The following is a 9,784-nucleotide window of genomic DNA, read 5'->3' on the forward strand; positions in this document are numbered from 1 at the left end:
TGCAATTGGCATTGAGGGTTGCCAGGTCTGGGCTTTCAACTGACATCCCCCTATCGAGCCTATGTCCCAATTTCATTTCCGGATAAGCTGTAACAACTGATGAGATTTACTTGAGGATAGGGGCATATATGAATTAATTAATGCTGTATTTTGAACATGTGTATAAAATAAACAAAAAGATACGGAACAAAAACACAATATTAAAGGTTGAATATGCAGAATCTTTATTAAAAACGGTGTTTTGCAAGGTACAGAATAAAAGAATTGCCAAATATATTTAGTCTGAATTAATATTTAACATTTTACACAAAACGGTAACAGCTAATGGTAACTGTCAGTCAAACTCTTTTGCAATACTTGTTTTTATGGTGCGATTTGCCGGAGGGGACGGGTTCAAACAGGCTCAAACAGACTCCGGTCTCCTGTAGACTACTGGGCCGGGTCGGATGAACCTGCCAACCCGAGTGCTGGAATTATTTTCTGTTGATGCGACTACGATCTTGAGACCCTAGATGGAGGTGTTCTGCTCATTCTACATATTCAACCTTTAACATTTCTGAAAAGCAATAGGACGAAGCCAAAGCTTATTCAATCCTACTATCCATCCATCCATCTTCAACCGCTTGTCCCTATCGGGGTCACAGGGGGCTGGAGCGGAGCCCAGCTGACATCAGACGTGAGGCAGGGTACACCCTGGATAGGACGCCGGTCTATCACAGGGACATAGAGATAAACTGAGACAGAATTTAGAGTTATCAATTAACCTCAACACGTGCACGTCTTTGGACTGTGGGAGGAAGCTGAAGAACCCGGAGAAAACCCACGCAGACATGGGGAGAACATGCAAACTCCACACAGAAGGGCCCCAGACAGGATTCAAACAAGGCGACAGGGCTAACCACAACACAACTGTGCTGCCCTTTCTCCACTACTATAAAATAATAATCATAATGAATGACTTCATACTTATATATTTAACACATTTTGCCACACACACACACACACACACACACACACACACACACACACACACACACACACACACGCACACGCACACACACATACACACACACACACACACACACACACACACACACACACACACACACACACACACGCACACACACACAGACAGACACCACAAAAAAGAAAACATGCAAATTTACAGATGTTTATATAGAAAATAAATAATGCAAACAAATATTTTTTTTCATCCCATACCTTGTGAAACCATATTTTAAATCATATTTTTTAATTTTAAACTGGGTCATAATTGCAAAATCTGGAATCTTTGCCTCATCCATTTGTCCTACTTTGAATACATACTCTTGAAATATCTGTCGTCCTTCTAGAGTCCAGTCTGGGTCTTCTTGAAGTTTGGAGAATAACTTCTGTCTATTTAAATATGACATTTAGTTGTTGGGAGTCAATGATTTAGGCGAAGTTAGGATTTGATTGTATGTAACCAAGCGCCACCTGCGAGACAAAACTCAGGGCACACACATCTCATCTTCCAATTCTGTCCTAAAATGACCCGAGATCCAGGACTTTACCTTTGGCAGCAGCCGTATTGCTAAACGTACATAACTTTAATGTAAATAGCCAACATGTAATGCAACACAATCATGCCTTCAAGATCTCACCATTGCACTTTAATCTATTGTGATGGATTAAAGTAAACTATTTACGGTATATTCAAGAATATTACATGAATCTTGAAATTACATACTGATATCTATTTAACTATATTTTAACTGATATTAAGTTTTTGTTTTTCACTTGTAAGATTCAGTAACACTCAATATTAAGTGCTTTATTTTGTGTTTTGCTTTATTTTCTCATTGTTGTAAATACATGATTGACTTTTAGTTTAGTAGAGAAAGTACAAGAAAGGTAGTGCACACAACAAATGCAGAATTGTCCATAATATCATACTTTTCTATAATAATAATAATAATAATAATAATAATAATAATAATAATAATAAGAATAACTAAACAGCTGCTATATTGTTCTATACCGTCACCTTGTGGAAAATGTAAAAACATTCCGAGTGAATAATGGTTTCTTTGCTTATTCATTTCATAATTGCTTTTATAACAGAAGAAAACAAACAACCCACTATTGCTCAAATATCCAAACTACAAAACTACAGTCAGGTTTGGTTGCAGTGCGAGTCGATGGGAGAGCCAATAGAAATCATGGCTTGGGTCACGTGTTATATCTGCCCAATTTGAGCGTAGCGTGAGGATTTCACGGTAGGTTGATTCTCCGAGGGACAGCTGTTAAGAGAAACGTCCGCGTATAGCCAAACATTTTCCTTATTTTCACCTGTTTAGAGACATATTTTTTAATTGTTAGTTTGCCTATGGCACAACACAAACGTCGCCATTCAATAGCCGGCTTTTAAAAGGGATGAAACGGCTCAAGAGGAAGAAACAAAACGCAGGAGTTGGGCTGAATGGGTCCGTCACAAGAGGTAAATTAGTTAGCTAGGTAACAGCTACTGTTTAATAAAAGTACAGTAGATATAAACACAGACTAGCCACGTAAAGCTAGCTCTAACATTAAAAACAGCCTGTATATTTACTCATATCGTATATACGTGTAGCCTACAGACACAAAGTTGACCTGTCAAGTATGTGGCGAAGTGCCAGTGAACTTAATATTATTAGTGCTGACACAAACTACAAGACACGAATCCCGATTTGAATGCTGTTTTTCTAACAAACAAACAAAAAAAATATATATACATATTATAATTTTTTTACATTCTTGTCAAAGTAAACATTAGCTACTCATCTGTCAGTGGTGCTTGCGTGGCAGCCTGTCAGCCACCATGGGACAATTTGTAAAGCTGCAGCTGTTTACAAGACAGAGGAGTTTATTCACTGTAAACAAAAAACAACATAAACAAGCAGACCAAAAAACTGCCATCACATATGTCATTACTCAACACTGAATTTTGGTTTAACCCCAAGTCATTCTTGCACTAATTTGATCCAAACTCACTCGCATTATTATTTACATAACTATGGTCATATTAAATCACATTGTCATTATAAATGTTGTATGCATGAAATACAACAATTGATGTTAAAAGAATAATTCAACAGTGATCCAATAAGAATACCTCAAATAGTTTCTGTCTGCAAATTATGTTCAGTGGACAAAAACAAAGTTTTACATTCAAATACCATTTTAGAAGTCATAGTTAAGATGTTAATAAAAAACAATTGTGTGTTAATAAGGCTATTTGTCCCAGCCCTACAAACAGTTTTGGTATACATGTCTGTACTCGTGTTTCATGCATATAATTGCTAGTTTCTATAACACCAACGTGATCTCTCTTTCCTCCCTCCATGTCTTTGTTCTTATCTTTCTCTCTCACATCATCCTGTTGCTTAATCCCTCATCTTTCCTCCCTATGTTTCTCCTTCCTTCTTTTCCTCTTTTTGCCCTTTTACTTTATCTCTGCGCTCTCTCTTTCATTCCTCAATTAATCCTTTATCCCTCTGTCACACCTCCCTTCTTCTCTCTTCCTCATCATCTCTGTCTCTCTCTTACAGAACCAGATTGCGGGAGGAAACAGAAGTTGGCTGAGATCCATCAGGCTTTGATCAGGTTTAAAATAATAATCGGTTACAGTTTTGCTTTTTCAGGATGCTTTCTCTTTTTCTTTCTTCTGCCCTGAATTGCATCCAGGAGGACATATTAATTAATTTTCCCTCCTGGGAGTTATGAGGAGGTTCTCACTCACAATAGCTTTCCTAAACATCTGATTTGATATGCCAGTGTTTCTTAAAATCTAAGAGGTTTTGTCCATTTCCATTGTAAAAAACGATGCCTCCATTTGCACCAGAGCAATGGGCCACAGGATGTTTTCCCAAGTGGGAATGGCCCTCCTCTGTTGCTCTCTCTTCCACAATTATATAGTATGCATTTATCCGTAGACAGTGACCTTCATCCTGTTGAGCTAATTTCACTCATGAAGATTACTCACATGTGCCCAGAGGAATAGGGTGACAAAGATCATGAAGACATTAGTTGGGAGGCAGGCGGGGATATGACGGGGAAATGGCACAGGAAAGTTCAGAATTCACGTTTCATTGCACAAAAACAATTTTCTGGCTGTCATAGAGGCAGGCAGACGTGGATTGAATAAAACAATTGACAAATGATTGCAATTTGACTGTCCTGGTTGTGAGATTATTCAGAAAATCCTTTCAAACTGTTTTTCGAAGTAAATGTCCAATTCTGACTTTTGACTGTGCAGTGATCCAGTGGACATTGAGACCCTGAGGAGAGCAGCAGCCAGTAAGGGAGGACTGCTTACTGATGAACTGAGGAGGAAAGTCTGGCCCAAGCTACTGAACATCAATGTGTACGATCTACCACATAAACCTGGTTTGTGCTTCACTGAAACTAATACTTACGGGGTTGATGTATGCTGGGACTCCGCTGACCCTGTGCTTCACGCCTGGGATTTGTTTTGTTTGTTTGTTGTCTTCTTTCTTTGAATTCCTTGAACATGTGGATGTGACTAAGCTCTTAGATTAAGATAAAAAAAAGTATGACATGTTGATGCAAGGGTATTGTGTGATTTTATGTGGTATTTTATGTGCTTTGAAGCCAAAGAAAACTTTCAACATTGTGGCCAATAAAGGAAAGATTAAGATACTGTTCCTTATACTAATATTGACAACAGCTATTATAACATTTATTCTGTTGTAGGTCGAGATGTGAGGGAGAACCACAAGGACTACAACCAAGTAGTCTTGGATGTCAGGAGGTCCATGAAGCGGTTCCCTAAAGGTGTGTGTGTGTGTTTGTGTGTGTGCATGCGTGTGTGTGTGCGTGCGTGCGTGCGTGCGTGCATGTATAAAGATAGCAGCATAGCTCACAGTGCCATTTATCAAATAAGCTGCAACAGAGAAGATTCCTGTGTCACAAGACGTCTGTGTTGTCATCCAAAATCAGGTGGTCTCAGTTCAATCCTGGTTAATTGTTAATTTTTGTGCAACAAGTACAAACTTAACTTTTGTTGATCCAAGCTGCTCCACTGATACAGAATTTATGTTTTTGCTTTTAAGGGTACAAGAAAAGTAACACGATGACTATCAGAAGTTTCTTTAAATACATGGTTATTGTGTATGCACATATATATAAGTTAAACTTGATGTTTTATGGACATGTTGTTGTTGTTTGGTGCGTGTCAAACCCTGGTTATAAGCACTCAGACCAGATAATCTGCGTTGACCTATTCACTACAATAACAATCGCAGGCGTTTCCCAGTGTTGTTTTTTACACAAAGAATGTGTTTATTGATGATCCTTGGCTCTCCCTAAGGCATGCCTGTCACAGAGAGAGCCGTTCTTCAGGAGCAGCTGATTGACATCATACTGGAGGTTTTGAAATGCACCCCTCAGCTTCATTACTACCAAGGCTACCATGACGTGGCCGTCACTCTGCTTCTGGTAGTTGGGGAGCGGATGGCCATCGCCATGTTGGACACTCTGTCCAATCACCATCTCAGGTTTTTTTGTTTATTTCAATTAATGCATTTATCTAGGCAGTTTAATCAACTTTTTTTTTTACTGGTATATAACTTGTGTTTATCTTCTCTGTCTAGGGATTTCATGGATCCTACCATGGACAGCACTAAACACATTTTAAACTACCTGATGCCTATATTGGAGCAGGTTGATAGAGAACTATATGACTTCATGATCAGGTACACACACACACACACACACACACACACACACACACACACACACACACACACACACACACACACACACACACACACACACACACACACACACACACACACACACACACACACACACACACATGCAGGCATGGCTGCGCTCAATTTTAAAATTTGGTGTTGCTGCCCAATGGGTGTTGGTACTTATTATGTCTCGTTTCTTAAAACAAACCGCACTAAGCGTGTGTACTTTATGCAGAGGGATACACACTCAAATTTCAAATTTCGAAAATGTAATGTAAATAAAAACCACTAGAGGGCACCAAAATGTTGATTTTCACCTTTGAGCTTCCCATAGAGACCAGCCACTCTTCTCATTTCTCACTTTGTACATCTGCGATTACTGTGTCACGCCTCATTTTTACGCTCACGGGTGAAGAAAAGCCTTCCTCATATACCTGAGATCGATTTCCAGGTCAAAAGCAGAACGATGGAGGAGATGAGGAGATGAGGAGGCATAGAATAGAGAAATGAGAAGAACCCAAGGAGTCGAGTGTTTTGTTTTTGAATTGGAACGCTATTGAAAATATATCGGCAATGGTCTCATTGAAGAATTCACATGTCAGCTGTTTCAGAGGCTTAACCCCCCCAAGGGGTGCACCACATTTACCTTTATTTGTGAGTTGTAATTAACCAAAGTATGATTCATGATCTTTTTGCAGTTAATTAAAACAACAGCACCAAAAATATTTTTAAGATACAGCAAGTTACTGTAGGTAGGTTACCCCACGGTGGGGTGGGTAGTGAGGATTGGGATTTGGGATGATTGTGAGTCAATGAATCGTCCTCAAAGGTATTTTGGATGTTTGTGTGTGTGTGAGTGCTTGCCTGTGTTTGTCAACAGTACCTTTGCTGTCTTGTTGCCTGTTCATAATTTATGCTGTGCTGGCAACCTCCATATTTGCAAATTACCCGTCTCAGATACGCGCTCACACAAACAGAAAAAGCAACAAAAACAAGACATTGCACTTGCAGAAAAACGGCAGAATAAACAACACCCGGCTTCAAAGTTTGTAATGCTCTTTTTTGTGAACACTTCCACCTCCCTTTACCTGCCTTCTCATGTCTCCCTTTTCTCCTTCTCCAACTTCCTTTTATCTCTTTTATGTCCCTCTCATCACACATGCTCCCTGCCCCTTGCTCCCCCTCTTTACCCTTCCCCCTGTCCATCACTCCCACCCACTTCTTTTCGCTTGTCACTCCCTTCCCCTTGTACTCATCCTTCTTCCTCCCTGAATGTTCCTATCTAATATTTATCAACAACCTCTCAGAGTATCCAATTTACTTGAGACTGTCAAAAATAACTACCTATTTATGTCTGCACACAACAAGGGAAGAGCGTAGGGGGGTTATAAACAATATGTGAAGGTAAAGCAAATTTATTTTTCTTTAAAATTCATCAAACCATCTCTTTAAAAATTGCTGTTGCCATGACAAAAATCTTGCAAACTAATGTTTCATGACCCTCAATTAAGGTTAGACTATTGAACATCAGTCTACAAATAAAGGGAAGTACTACTCATGTTGTACTTGTCTTATTTGGGTCTGGAGGAGCTTTTTCAAGTCTGAGAAAAAAACCTTGGTGATGTCATCATCCATTAACAATTACTACTCAACATGTGGTACAAACATTTTTTCTTTTTTTAAAGACATTTGAAAAATGTAGCTTTTTTCAGAGAAGATTTAACTAAAATACAAATCAAGATGCATTTTGGGAATCATTGGACCCAGCATATGTACAGTATCTCAGACTATTATTTTTAATCTGTCTCTCATGAAAACAATAAATTCATGGAAGTGTTTTTTGGCAACGGTTATGTGGATCATTTTACATGACATACACAGATAGCCTTATTCACATCCACAGAGATGCTCATTTTCAGCAAGCCAAACACAAAATGTAAATTATGCTGTTATAATTTCAGTTATCTCTATTGGACAAGTGGCTCTAAGAGCATTTTTATTTCATTCTGCTCTTGTAACACATTTTTGTTACCTGTTTTGTTGTTAGTCTGGAACTCAATGCTGCTTATCTTGGCCAGGAAAAAAAGAGATTTTTAATCTCAGTTAGGCTTTCCTGGTTAAAGAAAGGGAAAAAAATAATATTTATAGCACGTCCGGTGTGTTGTCCTGGTTGTTTACATTTCTTTAAATATTTGCTTTTTTGTGTTTTAGAGCGGAGGTGGGAACCATCTTCGCACTGTCTTGGCTCATCACATGGTACGGCCATGTGCTGTCAGACTTCAAACACACCATGAGACTCTACGACTTCTTCCTGGCCTCTCATCCACTGATGCCCATCTACCTCGCCGCTACGGTGAGGGCATAGAAGCCAACAGGAAATGAACAACAGGCAGTTGCTGTGATTTGTCAGTAATACTGGACGCTCACACATGAACACATTCTGGTGCGCGCACACACACACACACACACACACACACACACACACACACACACACACACACACACACACACACACACACACACACACACACACACACACACACACACACACACACACACACACACACACACACACACACACACACACAGAGTCATATACTCAAGTACACAGTAAGGCAGAGTAGTGTGAAATCGCTGTACTAGTTAATTAGATACCTCCTAATGAAGAGATGAGAGTGAGACAGTGAAAGAGTGGTACAGAGGTAGAGATAAAAGGGGAAAGAGAGGGAAAAGGATGAGGACCGCAACAGGAAACGGATTGATGAGGAGAGCTGACTGATGTTTGACTGAGAAGGAAAAACAGATCACAAAGGAAAAATATATTTATATTTGTGACTTTTTCACTTGTTCCTCTCTGAAATTTGTTCCTGTGGGTGCTCACACCAACTTTTTTGGCAGAAATGTTTACTGCTAGAACATGTTTGTGTGTGCACCTGTGTTTGTGGAAATAATGAATGGTGTGTGTGCGCATGCATCCTGTTTGTAGGTGTTTATTTGATTGTGAATATGCCTCTTTGCATGTTGATTAGTGTGTATAATTGTGCACATTTTGCTCATTTGCAGTTGAGCATGTTTTAGTAGATGTGTGTGTCTGTGTGTCTGTTGTGTCTGTGTGTTGTGTCTGTGTGTGTGTAGGGGCTGGGCAAAGGAAGAGTTCTGTTTGAAGTGTATGAAACAACAAAGCAGAATGTAGTTCATGTTTCCTCCAAGGCTGAGTACAACGCACAGCAGGGAGGGTTAACTCTTCATCTGCCTATTTCACAGCTAAGAGCTCATTCTGCCTCACTAGTATCACTGAAGCTACCCAGTGTACAGTATGTAGAATCTTATTCACTCCCAGGTAAACCACAGTGCACAATTTTGCGGTTAAAACCTTTACCTCCCCCACTCTCCTACTCAGATTGTGTTGCACAGAGAGAAGGAGGTGAAGAAGACAGAGTGTGACATGGCCATGGTCCATCACCTCCTCTCCCGCATCCCCCAAGACCTCCCGTACGAACTTCTGATCGGTCAGGCCCAGGATCTCTACGATCAGTACCCTCCATCTCTACTGGCGAAGCGGGCAGCACTGCAGTCTCGCAGGAGGTGAGGGGAGAAAAGTTGAAACTAAATATGGTTAATAATAATTATAATGATGTTACTAGTCTGCATCCACATTAGCTGAATGGGTCATCATGCAGGGTCATACTTCAGTCATAATTATGAGCAGAATCCATATGTTAGAGTTTTGTCCAAAACTCTTGTATGTTATTGTTCTATCAATCAACTAATCAATTACTTGACTAATGCCCCTACAGGTGTGCTCAGTCATTTAATCAGAACATATGACACTAATGCAAAAGTTTACCACATAAATTTTTTTTTATGACTGGGTGGTGTGATGTAATTCCGGCAGCAACCAAGAGGGGGGGCTCTAAAAACACAGACACACACACAGACTCAGTGGTGTGTGTGTGTCTGTGTGTGTGTGTGTGTGTGTGTGTGTGTGTGCGTGCGTGTGTGAGACCCTTTTTCCACATTTTATATTTTTGAGGAGGAAACATTGA

The 9,784-nt window shown here is 39.7% G+C and overlaps 2 protein-coding genes across 2 annotated transcripts in view; both read left to right on the plus strand.

Annotated features, from left to right (window-relative positions):
• Positions 1–9,784, plus strand: part of slc45a4a (solute carrier family 45 member 4a) — a 188,241-nt gene that overhangs the window by 84,201 nt on the left and 94,256 nt on the right. The window lies entirely within an intron of this gene.
• LOC310956087 (TBC1 domain family member 20) overlaps positions 2,298–9,784 on the plus strand; it is a 10,874-nt gene continuing 3,387 nt past the window's right edge. Inside the window, exons 1-8 of the mRNA XM_083926207.1 lie at positions 2,298–2,479; positions 3,570–3,624; positions 4,277–4,407; positions 4,735–4,815; positions 5,351–5,537; positions 5,634–5,735; positions 7,950–8,091; positions 9,139–9,323. Of these exons, the coding sequence (XP_083782333.1) occupies positions 2,416–2,479; positions 3,570–3,624; positions 4,277–4,407; positions 4,735–4,815; positions 5,351–5,537; positions 5,634–5,735; positions 7,950–8,091; positions 9,139–9,323 (947 nt within the window). The 5' untranslated portion in view covers positions 2,298–2,415. The remainder of the gene's footprint in view (positions 2,480–3,569; positions 3,625–4,276; positions 4,408–4,734; positions 4,816–5,350; positions 5,538–5,633; positions 5,736–7,949; positions 8,092–9,138; positions 9,324–9,784) is intronic.

This window comes from Echiichthys vipera (genome assembly GCF_963691815.1).
Source record: "Echiichthys vipera genome assembly, chromosome: 13".
In the NCBI taxonomy this organism is placed as follows: Eukaryota; Metazoa; Chordata; class Actinopteri; order Perciformes; family Trachinidae; genus Echiichthys; species Echiichthys vipera.